General features: G+C 44.6%; 1 protein-coding gene across 7 annotated transcripts in view; it reads right to left on the reverse strand.

Moving 5' to 3' along the window:
- Nucleotides 1-22,567, reverse strand: part of MAP2K4 (mitogen-activated protein kinase kinase 4) — a 99,836-nt gene that overhangs the window by 6,078 nt on the left and 71,191 nt on the right. For 5 of the 7 annotated variants that reach the window (XM_027471520.3, XM_027471521.3, XM_027471522.3 and 2 more), the window contains 5 exons: nt 21,261-21,380; nt 19,121-19,172; nt 18,539-18,666; nt 3,858-3,935; nt 2,759-2,907 (listed from right to left, as the gene is read on the reverse strand). In XM_027471520.3, coding sequence (XP_027327321.1) covers nt 2,759-2,907; nt 3,858-3,935; nt 18,539-18,666; nt 19,121-19,172; nt 21,261-21,380 — 527 coding nt within the window. Of the gene's footprint in view, nt 1-2,758; nt 2,908-3,857; nt 3,936-10,586; nt 10,954-12,213; nt 12,285-18,538; nt 18,667-19,120; nt 19,173-21,260; nt 21,381-22,567 lie in introns of those variants that run through there. The other 2 variants (XR_003501205.3, XM_027471524.3) reach the window with 2 other exon arrangements.

Genomic DNA, 22,567 nt, shown 5'->3' on the forward strand with positions numbered 1-22,567 from the left:
CTGCCCTGAAGGTAAGAGCTGCAGCCACCCCAAAGACAAAGGGGGGGATGTAGTGTTGCACCCAAATGGGGGAGGGGAGGGGTAAATACAATTCCTGACAGCTGTATTTCCATTCATGGAGGCTGTGGTAGGACCTTTTTTAAAATTCAGGAGCTACTCCAATATGACCTCAAATTATTCAGAGAAGCAGTGGGTAATTATGCTGCACTCACACACTTGGCTCTTCTCTGTCCTCTGACTGGCCTGCGGAACTGCACAGAGGTGGAAGGTAAGAAATCCCGTGGCTGCTGCACAAACACCCTCACTTCAAGCTTTTCCTACCCAAATTCAATTCATCTTCTGACTTTTGTGAGTCTGAGGATTCAAATATGCTCCTTACTACGCTTTTAAGTGCAACTTGTCAGAGCTTCAGCTCACTGTCCAGGTTTTGTTCTGAAATTTCCATGCATTCTTTCATAAAGCATAAAAATTTTCATAAATCTTTTTTTTTTTTTTTTTTTTCCTAACTCAATGCAAAGCTGCAGATCTGGAATAGCCATTTGCAACACCAGGTGCCGTACAGCTCTTCTGTTGGAACATCTGATATCCTTCCCTGTCACGCTGGACCTCAGGAGCTTGCAACTCTTCCTGCAAGTACTGTTAGCTCTGCAGCTGCCAGCATGAAACTCTGAAAAGCCAGACACGGAGCTTGGATACTTTGCAAACTCTGAAGCAGACTTCAGATAGGCATGTAAAGAACACAGGGAGGTGAGCTGATGGAGAAAACTGTTCTACCCAGGCATTCAAAGCACTGTTGGGATCCAAAACGACTTGAAAAAAAAATCCCAGAAACTTTCTAACATTTATCAAAAGTAACATTTTCTCACAGATCTATCACAGCCAGCATCCAGCAACACTGCACAACTCTTCCATCATCTTTCCTGACACTTAAATACACAAAAATAGAAAACTACTAGATTCAAATTTGTGGGAAAATGCCCAGGAGATTTGTGTTGTCACCTAAAAGCACAGTCTTTAGGAGACTTACCTGCCTGCTGAGTAACACCAAAGATTATTGTTTATGGTTTGTTTATGGTTTATGGTTAACTAAATGTTATTAAGAGAACATATTTATCACATTGTTGTTATGAACACATAAGTATTCCAGGTAGAAGTCAGATTACTTACAAAATCATATTAAACAAAAAACAGAATTAAACTGAAAACTGTCCCATGCTCTATGCATTGCAGTTGTCCCAGAACAGAATGCTTTAGGAGGGGTAAATGGGCAGGAAATATGAATTGACCCAATTGGACATGTTGGCCAAATGCACTGCTGCTTACCAGAGATGCCATGCAGGTTCCACTATTGGGTGATCTGTAGCCAAACACAACAGCACATACAAGCAGAAGAGCAAGCTCCTGTTTTTGAACACACTGTTATGATATTGCACCCCTATGGATATGTATGTGGGGCAAAAAAAACCACACTGCTGCTTGTATTGTACATGGGGAAAGCAACTCTGACTTTCTAATCAAATACCACATACTTTATGACTAAAAAATGAAAACTTCTTTGGAGCAGCAAACCATTTTGATGCTTCATTTCCTGCAGACCAAAGATAATAAAAAGGTCTTCCTACAGCCACCTGGAAACTAGAACCTGGGCTCCAATAAAATTCCTAATTCTGAACAAGAATAAAATCCGAACACAAAAACCTTTTCCATTTTGAATCTGAACCTTTCATTTCTCTAGTGGGTTGAAAATCCTGAAACAAAACCTTTTGTAAGTTAACAGTTGTTTTACGTTGAATCTTCTTGTGTTGCAGAGCTTTGAGATGGGCACCCCTAGCCTCAGGATGTTCAGCGCCTGGATCAGCCCAGAACAGAAGGTCCCAGCAGAAGAGCCACACAGGTCACATTGATCAATCTTCTGTACGCTTCATTATTAAATCAACAAAATTATTTTGATGACCTTTTACATTTTGATGGAAAAGTACTTGGAAAATACACAAATCAGCCCTTAACTTCAGCAGGACCATGCTCTTCAGAGGGAGAGCATGAACATACTCCATGGCAGGCAGATGGAGTGCTCCAGGTTTCTCCTGTGCAATCTCTCTATACACCCTATCCTCCAATCCAGGACTGACTGAACTGCAGAGACCCTGCCATAAAAGCCTTTTGAGCCTTGACCTTGTCATATGACTGACAAGGAAAAAGAAGCCAACAGCCAAGCAAGCCACATGCTACAGGTTCTGACAGCCACTCTGCTGAGTAGAGCCTTGTCCTCCCAGGCAGGAAGGCTCCTGGCCTTGCTATGCAGAAGGTAGGAAAAGTACAGATCCTCAGCTCAACCACAAGACAATACTGCTAGGTTTCTCAGTAGCTTCTTCCTGAAGAATGTGAAACAAAAAGGAGGTCTGTCCAAGGGCTGTGTCATAGCTAACTAATGAACAGGCTGCACAGGCCAGGCCCTTTTTTCCAGTCACGCAAACCTCCCACCAAGGGTCTTATCATGGGTTTCCTGAACACAGACTCTCATAGGTTTTTTTCTTATTCTTTCCCTGAAGAGCAACATCCAATAGTCTGCCATTCAGACCCTACTCAGACTCACAAACCTCCCATCACCTTCCAAAGAAGTGAAATGTGAACAGTCCTCACCCTCACGTTGCTGCAGGAATGTGAATCTAATCTAAAAAGTGCTTGGCATGCTACATGCTAAATACCTAGCAACGACAAAACAAGCGAACTCCAAGCGCTTCAGGCAGCGAACACTTACCACAAGTTGACGAAGTTGATGAAACTTGGGGAGAATTCCCTTTCCTCTGAGTTACTCAGCTGTGGTGGGTCTCCTTTTACTACTTGTGTCAACTGGTCAAACACACTGTTCCACTTGGGGTAGGGGAATCGCCCTGTGGCAAGCTCATACTGCAAAAAGACAGAAACAGCACAGGATAGGTTACACAGAGGTAAGTTCAGGTAGTGGAAGAAAATCTCCACAAGGACCCTGAAAACCCAAAGTTAGACTAAGACGATATTCTTCATGCCATCTGCTACAGGAAGTTCAGCGAGAAAAGGGCAGGGAACATTACACTCAACACTAGTTTTGCTAACTACTTTAGGAGTGTCTCCAGATTTAATTCAGGTATGCCAAACTCATGCCTCTTCCACTGTCTATAAAATGAACCAATGCTCTTATTAAGATTTTTAAAGTAGTAAACTAAAATCCTCCAGTTCCTTCCCAAGCTTCTTAACAACCACTACAGAAAATGGATACTAAGAAATCAAGCATTTTAAAATGGCAGCAGGGAAGACAGCCCTTTCATAGAAACTACTGACTCACTGCTTCGGCTTTCTCTTCTGCTTCACCACATTGAGAAGAGAAGATCATTTCAAATTATCAGTGTGTATATCCAGCAGCTTTGTGGTTGGCCAGAGAGGAATAAGCAACTGGGATCCAGGATTAACTGAAATTTTCTGCACAGACGAATAATACCAGACACCAGGGCTGTAAGAGGCTTATTTACATAGGTTAGATGCTCAGTACTCACCATCCCTTCTCATACAAGATTTTGAAGACAAAATTAATTTACAATCCAACACCTCTTCCTCACTCACATCTGTCTCTGCAAAACATAGCTGCAGCTAAATGTATCCTCAGGGGTTCAGGACAGCCATCTGCCTTGAACGGATTTGTATTCTTTCTGAGCCAGGAGGATCCCACTTCAATCACAAAATACAAATGCTTCACTGCAGCATAGACGGGCTTTGCTTCAAGCATGTTTGACACCAACTAACTCCATCACATCACAAAACACACTAAGGCTACCCAACAGGAAACTACCATGCATCAGAGGGCTTAAACCCCGCTCACTTACCAATGTAATTCCCAAGCTCCAGACATCTGAGCGGACATCGTAACCTTGCCTAGAGGCACTGGGATCTATCCTTTCCGGCTGAAACAGAAAGAATTACCAGTCAAACACTGTGCCACATAGGAAGGAATGAGAAGCATCTGCAAACTTGGAAAAAATTCTAAGTTTGTCCAACTACACAGAGTTTGACACAAGTATAGAAGCAAACTTTTTATCACTTTCAACCCCAGCAGAGAAACATCTTCTGGAATTAAACACGGATTTTATGGAGATACAGTGTAAAAGTTTGTCTCAAACTGCAATTCAGCACAGTCAAATTCTTTTTAGTTTTCTTTCTTTTCTGCACATGGCTTGAATAATTGTTACTATTTGTTTAGTGTTGTTTAACCTCAGTATCCCTTTAAAATGTAAAGTCTTGCTTTCTCTGTTTTACAGCAAAGTCATCCCTAGGGAATCATAGTAACTGGAAAAAACATCTTCTCATCCATGAGCCCAGGGAACTGAGATTTAAAACAATGCATTTTAAGAACAGTTCTTCTTTATGAGTTTTTGGGTATCCCTTGAAGGCAATTAAGATATCTTTACCAAGTCTTCAGACATCCAAAAAGTCTTCCCATAGAAAATGATATCAAATTAGACATGGGTGTGCTAAGTCACCCAGGAGTGACTTATCCAGAGAGCAGAACCAGCATTTTATGCTTTGCTTGTCATCTTTGTAAGTCAATTCTCCCTTATTTTATTAAAAATGCCAAAAAAAAAAAAAAAAAGACATGATCTCTTTCAGTTTTAACTGTAACAATGATAAAGAGACCTGAATCACAATAAAATAATAAATTATCAGCTGAATGAAATACTATGAAAGCCCTGGTTGCTTTGCGAGCTACTTTTTAATGCATTTTCGCAGCAGATGCATGCTGAAGAGTGCTATGAAATCCACAAAATCCCTTAGTGCACCCTCAACCTTCCAGTGGATCACTGCATGTGTGAGAAGACTACCACAACCCCACAATACCTTCCGACCCCCAACCCCACAGGGTATTTCTGTTTGCTCTATCATGCTGCCAGCTCTCCTCTTTGCAGCCCACATTACACACAGCTGCCCCAGCTTTGACTGCCTCCAAACCTTTCCCATTTCCTCAGTTACAAGGATCTTCTCCAGCAGCAAAACATGGCTATACCACCACCCACACATACCCACACAGAGAAAGGAGAGCTAACTTCCAGCAAGCTAGAGTGGCTCTACATGTGTTTGTGCCTACAACCTGTCTGTTTCTACTGTGACTGGGTATAGAGTACCTTCCCAATGCCACTGATGTGCTATTTCATCCTTACCTCCAGTTGCAATATCCACCTTGAAATAGGCTGGCTTTGGCAATGCTCTAAACATGATGTCTTTCCCACCCTCCCAGGTCTCTAGTTTCCTTTCCTTTCTTATCCTTTAGTTATGTTTCTGTTTGTCTTAACCTCATTTATTAGGTCTTCCCATTCATGAGGAAATGTGGGATGGACTTTTCAGTAATCCTGGTGGGAGGGGATGCAAATTAATAAAATTGGTCAAATGAAGTTCTCTTAAACCTACCATCAGTCCTTCATATGTTCACCTTCAAGTTCAGTCAAAGTCAATCCTATTTATATTGCAAGTAAATCCATACACCTAACTGCTCACAACCCAGCATTCTACCTTTGCTGGTTGAGTGCAGTCGTTTCATATTGGTTCCACCACATCAACAGACTACTAAATCAGCTGATACAGAATTAATAGAATCAATTAATTATAAGCATCCCTTTCTTTTACAAATGGGGAACAGAAATGAAATGAAAATTTATCCAACATTTTGAAGCCAAGACAGTGGGGAATGGATTTATTTGAAAACAGAAGGGGCAAGGATTTGAATGGAAAATGTGTTCCCAGCCCCTGCCGGGGAAGGGTTGACAAGCAGTGAACATTCAGGGTTTGGATGCTCTTGGATATTTCAGGAAGCTACTGGACATATCAGATAGAAGTAAAACATCTGAAGGAAGAGCCAGGGAGGGTTTAGAGCATTGGCTCAGACTCAGGCTTAAGGACAAGAGGAACTCAGATTTCTACTCAGCTCAAAAGTAGTATGTGAAAGTAATGTCATCTAATGGATCTAACCAATTCAGTGTTCTCTGTGATTTATTTCTGTCAGCACTCCAAAACATTCACGAGAAACATAGCAAATGGAAAGTGCTAGGAGGAAGGTAGACGGAAGAATGCAGCATCAACAACAGGCCAGCATTAGATGTGGCATGGCAGAAACCTTCTGGAAGGAGCTTCTGGTGACTCTCTCATAAATCACTCCCACGGATGATGCTGTGTCTATCCTTCCCTGTCTCTGTCCTGGTTTCAGTTAGGACAGAGTTAATTTTCTTCCTAGTAGCTGGTAGAATGCTATGTTTTGGATTAGGATGAGAAGAGTGCTTGATAACATGCTGATGTTTTAATTGTTGCAGAGCAGTGCTTATACCAAGCCAAGGACATCTCAGCTTCTCGCTCTGTCCTGCCAACGGGCAGGCTGGGGGTGCAGCAAGAGCTGGGAGGGGACAGACCCAGGACAGCTGACCCAAACTGGCCAAAGGGGTATTCCATACCACCTGATGTCATGCTAAACAATATATAGGGGTGGCTAGCCGGGGTGTGGGGGCTGGCTGCTCAGGATTAGGCTGGGCATCGGTCAGCGGGTGGTGAGCAATTGCATTGTGCATCACTTGTTTTGTATACATTATTATTACTGGTACTATTATCATCATTATTGTTATTATTATTGTTGTTGTTATTATTTTTTCTGTCTTAATAAACTGTCTATCTCAACTCACAGGCTTCACTTTCCCATTTCTCTCCCCCATCCCAGAGAGAGAGGGGGGAGGGTGAGCGAACGGCTGTGTGGTGTTTAGCTGCCGGCTGGGTTAAACCACAACAGTCTCAATGTAGGCAGTCAACATGATGGACCTGCAACACCCCCAACATCTTTGTCTGCTGACAGCCTGCTCTCCAGCATGACTGCTCTCAGGGAACACAAAAGAACAGCCTGACTCCATCAGCTATGAGAAATCATGTCCCAGCCCAACCACATGCCTGTTGCCATACTGCTGTGTCTGCAGCCCCATGACACTAGTCCTGCTTTACCTCAGCACAAAGCTCTCCTTGCATCCATTCCCTCCTAACAGATCGTGGTGGCACGCTTCTCCAGCCTTCTGGGTTCTTGCAGCAGGCAGGAAGACAGGCTGTGAAGCAGCTAAAACTGTCCCTTCCCTGTTCTTCAGACACGGTATCAGTGCTAGCTGCACTGCAGGCTACTACGGACCACTGCTCCACAGTGAGGCAGCTCTTCAGGGGCATGGCAGCTAGCTATGCCAGGCCATATGCATTTTGGCAACAGAAGATGGATTCCCCAGCAGGCACATGCATTCACACCATGCACATCAGAGCCATTTCATGTGAACCTTGTGATAAGAGACTGCTTCTTAAGTGTCAAACACACCTCCATGGTGCCCTAATACTCAACCCATATGATAGATGTTGCCATGCAGGAATGGCAGTGGGACCAGCTGCTGCAGGGCCACATAAAATGATGTTGGCCAGTGATGGGACTCCTATACCACTGATGAATAGAGAATGTGGTGCAGCAGCATGTGGGAGACCAAGAGCGATTCGCAAATTGAATTAACAATTCACAGTTTGTGTAGCACAAAGAATTATAGGACTGCATGGAGAGCAGATATTCTGGGTTGGGGGTCAAGTAGCAAAAGGGTGTGCATTACAGGGACTGGTCAGATAGGTGGCACTTGTGACAGTCTTTCATCAGGCTGGACACGTTTGGGACACTGCAGGGCACCTCTTGGCTGTGTAGAGGACAGCTTTGAGTCTGAAGCACCCACACAGAGGCAGCCTGTTACCATGACCAAGCAGAGTACAAATGGAGGGAGCAACAGGGACTTGGCCCTAGAAAGCAGTGGCACTGTTAAAGGGAAAGCAGGATGGACTAGAAAAAATCCTGTCTAAATACAGAGCAAAAAGAATCCTGGGAATTTTCCATGTAGACAACATGGGAGCAATTAACACCAAAAAAGGGAGAGTGAGTATGTCACACTCCAGGGACCCAGAACAAGAACTGCAGACAAATCCAGCTCTTCATGGATATCCTTCTAACATCAAGTGCAAGTGAGGAAAGGAAATGGCTGAGTTGACATCCAGTCAACCACTGGATGTGCTGATGGTATGAAGAAGCAGGGCATGAACGCATCAAACAAGGGCACAGACCGACATAGATTTTCCCTTCATTTCAGTGTCTGCATAAGCATCAACAACTAGACTGAAGAGCAGAAGTGGGAAGCAGTGATCCTCCCCTCACTTCCAAGTCCCCAGCTAAGCAAATACATGTAATGTGGGGTTTGACAAGAATAAATGCACATACAACTCGCCAAAGTCTTCAGCTGTTCCATGTCGCTGATGAGCAAAGTATTATGTCTACGAAAACACAATTCTTGAAGCTCAGAACTAGATTTTCACTGGTTATATAACCAAGGAATTTTACCCGCAATGCAATGCCACTTCAAAACCGCCTGCACGTTACTGAACTGAATGGAACATACTCTTACTTGCTTCTTAAGCCAACGTGCCCCTGAAGCAAAGAAAATAAAAAGTTACAAGGAGTGAATAACTACCAGAAGGAGGTCAAATTTTACAGTACACGAAGTAGAAGAAAATCTAGAGGATATAAATGTTCCCTCCCCTTCAACCACAGAAATAGATGGATGCAAGCTGGAAGCTGCCAGCCTCCATTGGAAATGATCAAATGATCTCCTCACAAACATAGAGCACACGATGGAAAAAAAAAAAAAAAAAAAAAAAAGGAAATGAAGTCCAGGGACTTCCCCTGGCTTTGGTTGATGATGGGAGCAAGGTAAAGCACTGCACATCTGGAAACAGGATTGTGCTGGCTGCAGCTTCAGAGTTATCTGTGCTAAATTCAGCTGCAAATCATACAGTGAGTTACAACCCAGGCCAATGAGAGTTAAAAGACCTCCAGTGCTCTGAAAGGGACTGGATGTAAGTCTTGCACACAAGAGCCATAAACTCCCTAATCTGTTGCAGCGTTAACCAATACATCAAATATATATATTGATTTCAGCAACTCTCAAGACAAAAATGCTATTTTCCCTATGGTGATGACTCCATTATCATGGCTTTTTCATTTAGATGACATTTCATTTAGATGGCAGTGCCCCACAAGGAGCTCAGCAAGTGCTCGCAGACAGGAGCATTTCTCGCTGCCCAGGCAACTCGGCTCTCAGGGCCAACTCCAAGCAGAAGCCACAGCAAGTAGGGGAGCAACATTTCTGAACAGCTGCCCGTAGTGTTGTGCAATAGCAATGGAAAGCATCTTCAGGACCATAAATAACTAGTTTGGGAAATTCTTCTGCTATTCAGTAAAGGAAAATGCTGTCACTTTTCAGATTTTTTCAGATTGCTGTATTTTTCATGAATATTCCTACAGTGAAGAGCAACTTGCTCTTCCTTCAGGGCTAACCCCTGCATGGGCCTCTTCCACACTCAACTGGAGCATGGTGTGAGGGCCAGCAGCAGTGTAACACTACAACCCAAGCAAGGAAGCAAGCAGTGGGCTCAAAGCAGGGCTGGCAAGGAGGCACTGACTTGCTGGGCTCTCAGACCTGCCTCTCCTGCACGCAGCTGCCCCCTATCTGCTCACTGAGACTTCCTCCATGGAAAGGAATAAAACATTTGGAAGCCCCTTCCCTGCCCTCTCTACAGACTGGGCTGGGAGATCAGAGCCTATAAGGCTAGGAGGAACCTGATGTCCCATCTCCCTGGGAGATGCTCACCAACAGCTCACCACCATGACCACCACCTCCTAGGAGAGAAGCAGACCTGCTCTGTGAAGTGACTGTCCTCGTGGGAACTCGCTGCACTGATTCTTGAGCAGACCAGACACAGACCTAGGGAAAGTGCTAGAGCTCCAGAAAGACAGACTTTGAGCCACTCCTCCTGGCCATGTTACTGCTCTGCAGGAATTTTAGGGGGCTCTCCCTTAGGTGACACCTAATTCTGGCTGCTAAAGAGCTGAGGTGTCTGATTTCATTTGGATCTCCATTTTTATGTCTAGTAAAGCCTAATAAGCTTCCTGGATCTCCTCATAGACATGCAGGAGCTCCCAGAAGGTGACCTCAGTGCTGCGAAAGCCTTGGTCTAAGAACACAGATGTGAGTCATCCACACAAGCAGGGAGGCAACTCAGTTGAATTTTTCAGAGGTTATACCCCTCCTCCCCAGCACTAGGTGACTGATGAAAAAACAATTAACCCTTTGTTTTCTCTGGATCTGTATCACAGAGCCGAGCATTACAGGGGTCCATGCAACATTCTACACAGCAGCCTAGCCAGGATGCAGCAGAAGACAGGGCTCCTCAGGCAGAGTGTGAGATACCAGAGCAAAGGCAACATGACAGTGATGGGTGGAACAGCTGATAGGGGAGCAGAGAAGAGGCCTTCTTCTTCTGCCTTCATCGCTGCATGGCTATGGACAAGCAGCTTCTTCCTGTTCCTCAGTTTATCTCTAGGATCCCAGTAGGAACACTAAGCTCTGGGTAAACCTTTCTACGTTTCTTGATGAAAAAAAAAACTACATAGCAGGTAAGAGTATTATAATTGTCAAAAAATACTTCAATTGTCAAAAAATACTTCAGCCAAAATATTTATCCATGCTTTAACTTTTTATTTCAGACATTCCTTTCCAAATCCCCTCTGTTCTTTGATTTCCTTTCCCTCCCCCTCGCCCAGGTCAGCCATGAACCCTGTGGCTGCAGAGAGATTATCAGCAGAGATCATGTTTCTAGAGAACAGCCTTTCCTCCCCTCCTATTTCCTTTACATATTTACTCTGAGAGAATGTTTCATTTAAAAACTTCTCCAGCAACATTTTCCAGGTGGAGACGCTGGTTTCCGTTCGCATGGGATTACCATCTCCTCCCAGTTGGCTTTTCTAACAGGAGTTTGAATTCCTCGATCTCAGTAGCAGGAAGATCCCAGGACAGCAAGGGACTGGTGCACAGGGGACACTCACTGGACACAGAAAAATTGGCAGGAATGTTTATGAGCCCAGTGAGACCTTATTGGGCTTCACACAGTATATTATTTATGACCATTATCTTGTTAAAAAAGGTAAACGTGGCTGTCATAAACTTGGATTAGAACAGCACATTAGCTGGACAGCTGCTAAACAAGCTTCAATAATTTGCATTAGTAAATGGCTTAACTGATAAGTGTCCAAGAGTTTAAGGGGACCCTATTCAGTGGGAAATACAGCACTTAAAATGGGACCTCAAAGGTATTTTTCCTTGGCCTACGGCTGATGATATTGCAGAAAATACATAATTAACATTGTTAAATCATTAAAATATTGTGTGATAAGTAAGTGCTCCTGAAGAACAAGTGCGAGCTGAGCTGCTTGGTAAGTTGGGCTCTGACTGGATGCTGACTCATTCAACCAGAAACAGAAAAAACAGCACTCTGGAGTGACAGACATGATCCTAGAAAAACGGGGAGTATGAAATCCCAGAGTAGTATCATGATTAAAGGCATGCAGCTGAGTGATGCACTAGGAACACCTGCTCTTATTGTATACTCCAGTAAGGGGACAACTGCTGGAATTTTGTTTGACTTCAAGGTCTACATTTGTAAATGGATGCAAAAAACTTGGAGGGCTTATAGCATAGACATTAACTACAATCCAATCTGCCTTAAAGACATAAACTGCTCAGTCTCTTAATCTCCTCAAAGAACAGCTTAAGAGGTGATTTCATCAGTCAGAAAGTACCTGCTGGAGAAAGAGGCCGTGGCAAGAAAAACACTCATAAATTCTTCAGACAAAGTAGAAACAAAAGACCATGCCCATCCATTAAAACAAGGCTTGCTCATTAAAAATACTATATTAGGAGTGTAATTAATGACCAGGACCACTTCAAGTGCACTATGGATTCTCTGACACCTGAAAAGGCATCTTTAAAGCAAGACAGAAACTTTGGAGGGCTTCTTCATCTGGTGTTGTTCTGGAAGTCCACAGCTAAGTATCCCAGAGCTTGATGCAACCCTTCAATGCCATCCCCTCCACTGCTTATAAGAACTTCACTGGATTCACAGAGTTAAGCTCTGGAGAGGCAGCAGTTCTGGAGGGCTGTAAAGTACTGTTTCAGTGCGGCTAAGTAATTTCATCACAGAATATCACTGAGGGACTGCTATTTTGGTGGGGATGTTTTAGAAATCCTTGAAGTAATTAAGGCTGAATTGCCATGAGCTGTTACTTTTCCGGTCTCAATGATTTACCTTTGAGCATATGCAGGAAAGAAGAGGAGTCCAGCAGAAAGCAACGGGAAGACTTCTGATCCTGGAGGACACTTTAAGCAGTAGAAGAGGGAGACAAGAGGTAGTGTTCAGAGATGAAGTTACGGACATTTGAACCAGAAATCAAGTTCAACAAAATGCAGATGGTCATCAGCATTGTGTGGTTACTCAGACTGGAGTCACGACCAACTTGAGCCTTACGATCTAGTTTGTCTCTCTAAAAGATCTCCTCCATTCAACCAGAACCTGTTGGTGTGAGTGCAGGATCGAGAGGATTCCCCATCTGCATTCAGTCAGCTCAACTTCTGCTCTCACTATCCATGAAAATTTCCACGTGGAGAGCAGCGCCCTCACCACTAGCTCTAACCTTGATCCTTCTCATACTACGGGAAATCAGGAGCTTTTGCACTCCACAAGTTCTGGAGTGTCTGGTACTAAATGAACAGACTTAGAGGAACATTGCAGGCTGATGCCAGTGTCACAAATGGACTTGTGCCCCCTCTCTGTGCAGCCAAGACATGGAAGACTTCGCAAGATTCAAGCTACTATTTCAGATTGAAAGCAATCTCAGAAAAATGGCCTAAAACCTACGACAAGACAGAATGAAATATATACCTCAGTCAAAAATTGAACTGAAGGCCATGGCCTGCCACAGCTCCAGGAGCTGGGACCCTCCAACCCTGGTCCATGTGCCCAACCCTGTCAATGCCCAGCTGAACTGCACTCTCCGGGAAGCAATGCCAAGCCCTGCTTGCCTCTCCATGTGCCATTTTTCAGAGACAACACTGAAGAATGGTCAGCCTCTGAGGGCTCAAAGCTCTGCAGACATGCAGGGTGGAGGCTGTGTGCCCAGCTCCAGCAACACCCTGGAGGACACACTGCCCTTGTGTCCTGCCTGCTCCGCTGCCCAGGGTGACACTGCAGCAGGGAACAGGTGGAGAAAGTGATGGCTGGACTTGGCTATGCCCAGACCTCAGTGCCAAGGGAATCTCTGGGGTAGCCTGGTGCTGTCAACCACATCTCACAGCCCCTCAGCTAGTGCCGTGCTCTCAGTACGAAGAGGATCAGCACTGGAGTGGAGAGACTTCCTGCACTATCCCCATGGTACTCCTGAATAGGGCGCCTTGCCAGCCTCAACCACACAAGCAGCAAGAACCAAACAGCTCAGGGACAATGAGAGAAGCACACCTACAGAGCTGGGAGCTGTGTAATCCTTCTTTCTCCCTTCGCTGCCCCTGCCCACGCCTGACCCCACCCTGAGGAGCCAGACCCATACCTCTCTGCAGCTTCACTGCTCCACTGATCGTGTCTTCCTATGTGTGGCTTTGAATCAGCCTTTCCTATGGCTAAACAAGACAGTAGGGAGCTACTCTGGGGCCAGCCCAGCCAGCCATGCCCTACGCAGAGCAGAAGCTGTCCGCTGTTTCCAGCTGTGCTCACCAGCCAGGAACATGGATCAGACTGTCTCCTGCCTCCTCTTGGCTTGATGACACAAGCTCCACTCAGCAACCTCTGATGCCTTCCAAGGGCAAAGATCTCCCAAACCTGTTTTTTAAGCACTTTCCATGTAAATCCTGGTAGCCAAAATTACCTTTTCCTTTTCAATATTCTCCTCCATGAAACTCACATCCTGGCCAAGTGATTTGCTTACACAGGTGCTAGCACATTTACCCAGGTATTAACATGGGTAAAACAATTGCCTGTGCAGATGAGCAGCTGAAGGGTCGAGGTGGGAAGTCCTTCAAGCTGTAACCCTTGCAGGACAGAGAATAAAGCTCTGTCTTTTATCTGAGGATAAAGAATGTGGGCTCAGTTCCGCAGTGGAGGCTGCTCCACACAGGCTCTGCACCGCATGATGTAAGGAGCTAAGTTTGGACAGGAGAAGTCCCACACTGGGTGAACCTCACGGACAATTTTAGCTTATGAATGAGTAAGCAGAGGCATGTTCTCAGCCAAAACCACTGAAGGATGTGGGTGACATCAGCAGCACATGAGCTCAGAGAGCTGCGCTCAGAGCTTAGGCATCTTCCCAGGCATTTGCTACGCTTAGAGCAGTGTGGAACCAGCCTGTGCTGTGTGCAGAGGGACGGTGCCACATGTCTCACAGTTTCCCTTCAAATCTGCTTTCTCAGTCATAAAAATTGTGGCTGGGTGCCGAGTTTCAGATTAAAAAAAAAAAAAAAAAAAAACAACACACAGCACAGTTCGAGCATCCAAAAGGACTTTAGCTGCATGAAGTCAAACCAACAGGCTGCCTGTTCAGTTAAATGAATGACCAAGCCCGATGAAAACCTTGGCACTGGGTCAGGAATGAAAAGCTGAAATGCAGGCTTCTGCTTGAGCTCTGCCCAGGTGAACAGGTTCTGCCCCAAGCTGCTCCATCCCCACAGCTTCTCCTTCCACATCCACAGGGAGGCTCAGGGAGCGTGGCACAGAGACAGCTTTGTTGCCTGTCTCAGGAATTCTTCATTTTCTGTGCATGGCCAAACTCTGTACGATCCATCCAAAGGTGGGGACGCAGGCCCTCCTGGACACAGAGGCCAGCCCCAGCAGTGACGCCCACCTTTCCCACAGGAGAGTGAGGACAGCAGCACATCCTGTATGCTGCTCTGCAGCGCTTGGCACCACAGCGCTTGGGTTTTGCGCTTACCATCTAACCATGCACATGCGGGACAAGCAGAAGCACTGTTGCTGGGACAAGCATTAGCACCAAGAAGGCTGCTCTGTATACCCCTTACCACGCAGCTCTGTGCACGGCCCTCAATTCAATAGCTTGGGAAGGGTGGGAGAAGCAACACGGGGTGCCACCACTCAGCCACAGCTGGCACAGGGCAGCTCCAGGAGACCTGGGAAGAGGACCTGAGGGACAGAGGACATTCATGAGACAGTCATGTCTCTGTCCTGAGAGAGGTCCCAGAGAAGCAGGACAGGGCAGGACATCTGACTACCCACTGTCAGGATCCTCACCTCCATAGCTGCTTCCAGTTTTGTCTCATCACTCCCCTCTGACACAAAAATTGGGATCTCTTGAACATCAAGGTGAAAAGTAGGTGAAAAGCCCCAGACTTCAACATGGCACTTAAATCTCCTCCTCCGGCCCAAATCAGAACCATCAGCTGCACTAGCAGATAATGCAGGTCCCACCAGGGAGGCAGGGCTACTTGATAAAATCTTCAGGCGCTGCTGCTCTGGGAACAAAGCTGAAGGACCAGACCAGAGGGGACTGATCTTGCAGCAGAGTGAAGTTGACCAAGAGCTGCTCACCACTGACAGGGCAGTCAGGCTCTGCTTTCCCACAGACACCCTCCTCTATCCTCCTTTGTGCCACCATTCAGGCTCTGCATCTTCTCAACAAACCAACTGCATAAGAAATATTCTGTCTCCTTTCTTATAAGGTCTGCTTTATAACTACTAATCTTTGAACTGGCTCTCCATGGCTCAGAAGAGCAATGTAGCAGAAGAGAAGCAGGAGCAGCAGTCAGGAGGACCCGGAAATACCTAAAAGCCACCTCTCCCCTGCTGGTAAAAGCTTGTAAGGCTGGCATGACCGCACTGTGAAACCTCACCTAGAGCAAGTCCACAGTGCTGGCACCAACATGGGTCTTGGGAGAACTCAGCATCATGCTGTCCACACAAACAGCCTGAGCTGTCCTTGGGGGCAGTCCTGCTATCCTGGGACAACAGGGAGACTCCAGTCTTTCTTTCTTTCAGAGAACACAAGGCTTGGTATTTCAATGCAATGTCACATGGAAATTTAAAGTCAAAAGCAAAACAATTTTTCCAGAACTGGCAGCTCCAAGGTTGACATGCTGCTTTCTGTGACAGCTCTAACAATTTTGGTTAAAACACAAAGAATTTGCTTAGTATCTGGATGTGGCTCCTACTGCCTGATCAGACTGCTCCCAGCCAAACTGGGAGACATCCAATGTTGTTATAAATGCCTACATGGAGACCCGGCTCCAGTGAGCATGGTGTTATCAGGTTCCTTAGATGGGCAAGTGCTCATACTACAAGAATTACTGCAAGTAATTCTTACTCTGCAAGTGCCAAGGAGCCCTTGCAGAGCAACGTACTCATCATCACAGAGTATCATCCAGCAGCCATTATTAGACCTGTCTTGTCTGAATGCAGTTACCCTGTGGCACTACAGTAGCCTTTACCTATTTTGCACTAAAGCCAATTACTTTCCCTTTGAAAGGAGCGTGACTGGCCTGACTCACTCCCAGGTATAGCCAGCACCACTACAGCCATCAGTTTTTGCTGGTGTAGATAAGAGAACTGGCAGTTGCATCTGCCTGCTGGGGACATCTCCCCATTTCCAAGGCTTCCTGGTACATGGAAATGCGCATGTACTTAGAGAGGAGTCACTGTGTCTGCAGAGAAGAGAAGAGGCCAGCAGCCTCCCACACCAGGTGCCAGCTGCTGGCTCATCCCACAAACTGTATACCATGCTAAGGCTCTTACAAACACAAACTGAATTGAAACATTTTTACTTGCTGAAAAGTGCAACCCAGTCTGGAGCTGGTGACAGAGGTGCACAAAGAACACAGTGCATATGGACAAGGAGGAAAATTAAGATGTTATCAACTACCCACCGAAGTCCCAAGGGAAATGAAGAAGCACGGCTATTTACAAACACACTAGTAATTGTCATGTAGTGACTAAACCAACAGTCTATACAAAACTAACCACCTACCCATGGTTTTAAGAAAAAGTGGGAATATTAATACCTGCAATTATAGTCCACTGAATTTGTGAGGGAAAAGGGGAGAACAAGTTTTCAAGACCTGTATTTACAGAACTGATGCACACCTCAGAGGATAGGGAAAAGTCAACAGCATTCCTAACTCCATTAAGCAATGCTACCAGAACTGCCCACAGGATGAGGGGTGAATACTCATCCTCAGAGCAGGTTATCACAGCCTCTGCACTGGCTCCAGTCCCATCCTGGAGCACTACTCTCTGCTTCTGCCCTTAGAATCATATTCCCCATGAACACAATTGACTGTGCAACTCCAATTGATCCTCTTCTCTGCATAGACCTCCATACAGTTGCCAAAAGTACTCAGAGAGGAGACGCCCCTGTCCTCTCTCCAGACCCTCCAGGTCTTTATTTAAACAAAGTGCCCCATGTCACCAAGTTAGGTAGTTCTGGAACTTGCACATGCTTTGTTGTGCCACAGCAGTGGTTTCCAACAACAGAACACATCAGTACTTTTCCATCCAGCTGGAATACTGAGTAACCAGATTCACTACAAGGACAGTGAACAGAAAAGACCGAAGCTCAAGAGCTCTGACTCTGTTTGCACAGATCAGAATCAGGGCAAACGGGTTTTATCTGACCATGGTGTGCCAGGAAAAGCCATAGGAGAGCAGTTACCTAGACCAGATGTGCACCATAAAATAAAAAATAAAAATCTCTCTACCTTCTAAGTTGTCTTAACTACCGCTGCCAAAGTTCAATTCCAGAAAACATAGCATTTTTTTTTTAGCATATTGAGACATAAGGTAGAGCAATCAGAGTCAAACAGTCACTGGAAATAGTTATATTTGCACCAGCAGATAAACAGCTCAGACACAAGCCACTCCTCAAAATTCAGCTCAGGTGAAACCCAAAAATGCATTTTCAAAACAGCCAGATGTACAGAAGTATTTGAACCCTCAGACAGCTTTCAAAATCACAACCACAGCTTTTATCGCTGGGAGATGGAGGGAAGCAAGCAGGACAGACTCACAGGAGCCATAGCTCAGACCAAACAATTTCCATGCTGCTGTTCCGCTACTGCTACTCTCCAGAATTACATTTTCCTGGAATTAAGTTATGGCATACTTTGGAAATAAAGTGGATTTCAAAAATCACTATAATTCTGAAAGATTTTACTCTGCAATCGCTGCTATGATATAATCTTACCATAATAAATGGATTTCTTGAAGACTAAGAAATCCTCACACCCAAATTGCACTGCCTTCCCCTCTGTACTGTGCTGTTTTTTTGAGTACGAATGGGTGCCTCTGCAAGATACAGAAATGCTCTCTGTTCCAGTGCAACTGCACAGCATTGGCAGCAGCAGAAGAACCCAGCTAAAAAAAAATAAAAGGGAATTTGGTTGCTTTGCCACTGCCTGGATGTTTTTGCTGACACTGCCAGCAACAGCGCTTACTCTAGAGTTTGGTTTCTTCTGGTAAGAGAGTGTTTACCCCATTTGAACCAAGCTAGTACTTTGGTCAGTCATGCTGTGCTAGGCTTGATGAAGGGGGATAGTAACCTGCATATGAGCATGCCAGCAACCTCACACATCCCACTCACCGCCATGTATGGTCGGCACCCTGCATCCCGTGTTTTGGCAATGGAGTCTACAAGCTGTCCACTAATGCCGAAGTCACAGAGTTTAATATTTCCATTTCTGTCCAGAAGAATATTGGAAGGTTTGATATCTGTAAGGGAAAGAAATTTTAACTGTTAAGTCATGGCCTGATGTTTCAATTTCAAAAGCAGCAGCTGCACAGAATCAGCACCAGTAGCGAATGCTGTGCATGGCCTTGGCATGGGACAGGCACGAAACAACGTGGCATGCTCATCACCTCAGGTTCCGATCAGCAGCAGCAGCAGCAGGAGATGAAGCCTGCCCCAAACAGGCTGTGGGCTCAGAGGTAAAGGCAGACACCCAACAACCCTCAAATACCACTACAACAGTCTGACCACTGCTTGGTATGCAAAAACACAGGTTGGAGGAGCAGTGAAACAGCCACCACCTGTGCAGAATCTGTTTGCTTTCCAATGCTCACACCTGTGGCAGTACCCATGCAAGTTACATTTTGACTTGATGCAAAGGCTGATTAAAATTCTTGTAATTATTTTGGTAGGCAAGAAGAAAAGATACAAACTTACCTCTGTGAATGATTTTCAAGTTTTCTTTTAAGTGGTTTAGTGCTTTCACAGTCTAGGAAAGAAATACAGAAATAAGCAAGCGTCATAAGATTCCTGTGATTATTAAATTGTTGGGAGTTCCAAGAAGAGGGGAAAAACATTAAATATGAAAAGACATCAATGCTGTAAATAGATGATTAAAACATTTATCTCATATTTTTTCCTGCAAAGAGGTGACAGAAAATAGGGGAAGTGGTTAAGTAAAACATTTGTAACTTTGAAAGATCACACTTTGGGAGACAGAAGCAAGAGATGAAGTTAAGCAATTTCGGATATTAATTATCTTCAGTAAGAACTTATTTCAAGCCCTACGCTGTACTCTTCCAGTAAATAATAAATGTCCTATTCTGCTGTTCCCATTCCACTGGCTGAGCAGCAGCTCCTCATGTCAGTGGCGTGAAGAGCAGCAGATAAGGCTGTTCTGATTCACCCACTCACCATCAAGTGGAAAAGATATTCAGAGAGCCTGGTATATAAGATAATTAAAAAACACAACAAAAGAAAACAGCTGAAAGATCAACATTAATTAATTTCACTTCTATTGAATAAAACACTGAAATAGATGGCCAAAAGATTGTCTTAATGATGATGGCAATAGGATGTTCATGTTGAGCTGCTAAGTTCTGCAAAGTTGTGGGAAGACAAAGTCTAGCAATGAAAATCTTCCCCTTCCTGCTTGCATTTTCCAATGTGCACACTCCTTCCTGCTCACACAACCCTGTGTTCAAGCATTTACATAATTAAAAACTTTGGCAGCCTCTGTGATAAAATTTTTTAATGAACCAGGACTTCCAGGTTAAGATGAAGAAAACAACAATCATGTTCTCTACCTGCTGAAGAAGCCACCTGCATTTTAAGAGCCTTTGCTCAATGCCACAAGAGATTTCTCTGGACTGGAGTGGCTCAGTTTACCAGAGATCCAATGGACGTGACAGAGCTTCAGGGGCAGCAGCAGGACAGAAGTTTCAGGATACCTTTCAACACCCTTTTGTCCACAATCCAAGACCAAAAGCTTTTTTTTTGCAGGGCCAAAACTTACCCTTGTGTTTAGACAACCAAGGGTTCATTTTGGCAGAGCTAAGTATAATTCTTAAGGGCTTCTTAAAGGTACCCTCACTTAGAAAATAATTCCTTCACTTCACTACTGGAGGAATATACATACACAGAACATGAAACAATCCAATGCCAGAGGACCTTGGGGAGACAACGGCCTCGATGGAGCAGGGGTGTGCTCAGATACTTGGGATCAGACTCACCTCACTTCACTTGACCATCTGAAGTGCCATGAGATAGGAACCCTGCTCCTATACAGAGACACTAACCTCTTCCCACTGACTTCAGAGAGAGTGCATGCAACTTAGACCAGAAACCTACTCCTACAAGTTTAGTGGGGTTCACCTCTCCTGGCTATGCTCAACCCCTTTTTCCCTTTACAAACGTGAGATGGGGAGACAGTTCATTGATTTTAGATAAATCCTTGGGATGAGATAAACTGCACCTAGCTTCCAGGAAAGCCACCTCTGTCTGGCACCTGGCTCCTGCCACCCATGGTCCTGCTAAGCAGCATTGCAGGATAACAAAAGGACTACTTGCAGATGCAGCTCCTTGACAGCCCCTCCCAAACACAGGGCTCACGGTGTGCTCAGGACCTGTCAGTGCCCTAGCCCTCCCGCTGTTACAGGAAGGCTGTCTGGAAAGGCAAGTCATGTCATTTGACAAGGTTTTGCTGACATCCCCACGCCATCTCAGTGCCACAAGCTGTGAGCCTGCAGCAGAGCTGCCCCACTACAGAGCTGCCCCCTCCTGCCCACAGTCAGCAAACAATCCTTCCCAAATTTCTGGGGCTCTGAATAGAAATTCTGGGGCCTCTGCATACAGATTACAGATGCCAGGACCTGCTTCTCTATCATGCGTTATGTCATGCTAAAATTAGAATACTCTCAAGGTTCGTTAAAACTGTGATACGATATAACAGCAGAAGTTGTATTGCATACATATCAAGCAGTTTTTTTGTTTTTGTTTTTTTTTTTTTACAAGCAAGTAAGAGAGATCTGAATATTTCAAATCAGCTTTAAAAAAAAAAGTTTAACAAAATACTCACAGCTAAAGTGATTTTTCCTAGGATTTCTTCTGGAATAACATCATCTAATACACTATATACATATTTGTAAAACTTATCAAACGAGGTAGACATGAGCTCCATACAGATCCAACAGTCACCCTGGAAAAAGAAAAGAATCATTGTAACTGACAAGCTTAAATGAGAAACAAAAGCCCAGAGAGCATCCCTTGAATCCAATAAAACACAAACAGCAACCTGCATTTGACAGGAAGGATAGATTTCACCTTGATTAATTTCAGCCATTTCAGCAGCAAGTCTGAATTAGTCATTGAGAGCAATGGAAGAGTAACACCAATACGTACCTTTCCTCCACTCCATTTACCAGCAGAGAAATCTAACCAACAAGATCAGACCTGACATTACAATTCAGATGCCTGAACCTAAATGAATCAAAGTCTCAAAAACTGCCTGGCTCTCAAAAAGGCTGATGGCACAATGAGATACAACCATGCACAGTAAGATTGAAAAAAGACCCTTGCAGTTTACGACAACTCTGCATGGGTCAGAGAACATTTCATACCACATTTGGAGGTATGATCTAAGCAAGAGAAAAAGAAAATAGATTTAAGAAGGTGTGTGTGGGGGGGTTGTTGATTTATATCTTGCAGTTAAGTTAAATGCAGAAAATTGTAAGACATATCTCTGTTAAGCTAAACAATCATAGGAGGGTAACATGTTTATGAAACTCCCTCCTGAGATCTGTGAATCAACTTGCTCATGACAGATTTGCTGGGGAGAAGAAATGGATTCCCACAAAGATGATATATAAAAGGATTTCATCTTTTGTCATAGTATGTATCTAGTATATGGTGATAAATGGCTTAGCTACGGATTGATCTCAAATTTCACATTTTTGAACATTTTAACTCCAGTAAAGGACAATTGAATGCTTGGTATGACTTGTTTCTATAGAGAATAATGCACTTCATGCAATGCTTCATTGCTAGGAAATCACCAGAACTACAGCCACCCTCCCCAGAAATTACACATTCTTATCTTCTCCAGGCTGTATCACAATCAGTGTTAAAACCACGTTAGCTGTCAAAAGTAGAGTGCAAAAGACGGTTGGCCAGTCTGGTTGTCTCATTCTGGTTAGGCACCATCCAAAACACTTGTGTGAAGAGCAGTAGCTCCCGCAGGCAGCACTGCCCCCGGCTGCCTGGGTGGCTCAGAGCACTGGGTGCCTGCCTGGTGGTGACTTAGTTGCATATTCCTGGAATACAGGAGGTAAGAAATAGAGGAGAAGCCTCCTTGTACTGCAGAAGGTAGATTTTTTCCCCTCAAGA

Source organism: Anas platyrhynchos, chromosome 19 (genome assembly GCF_047663525.1).
Source record: "Anas platyrhynchos isolate ZD024472 breed Pekin duck chromosome 19, IASCAAS_PekinDuck_T2T, whole genome shotgun sequence".
Lineage (NCBI taxonomy): Eukaryota > Metazoa > Chordata > Aves > Anseriformes > Anatidae > Anas > Anas platyrhynchos.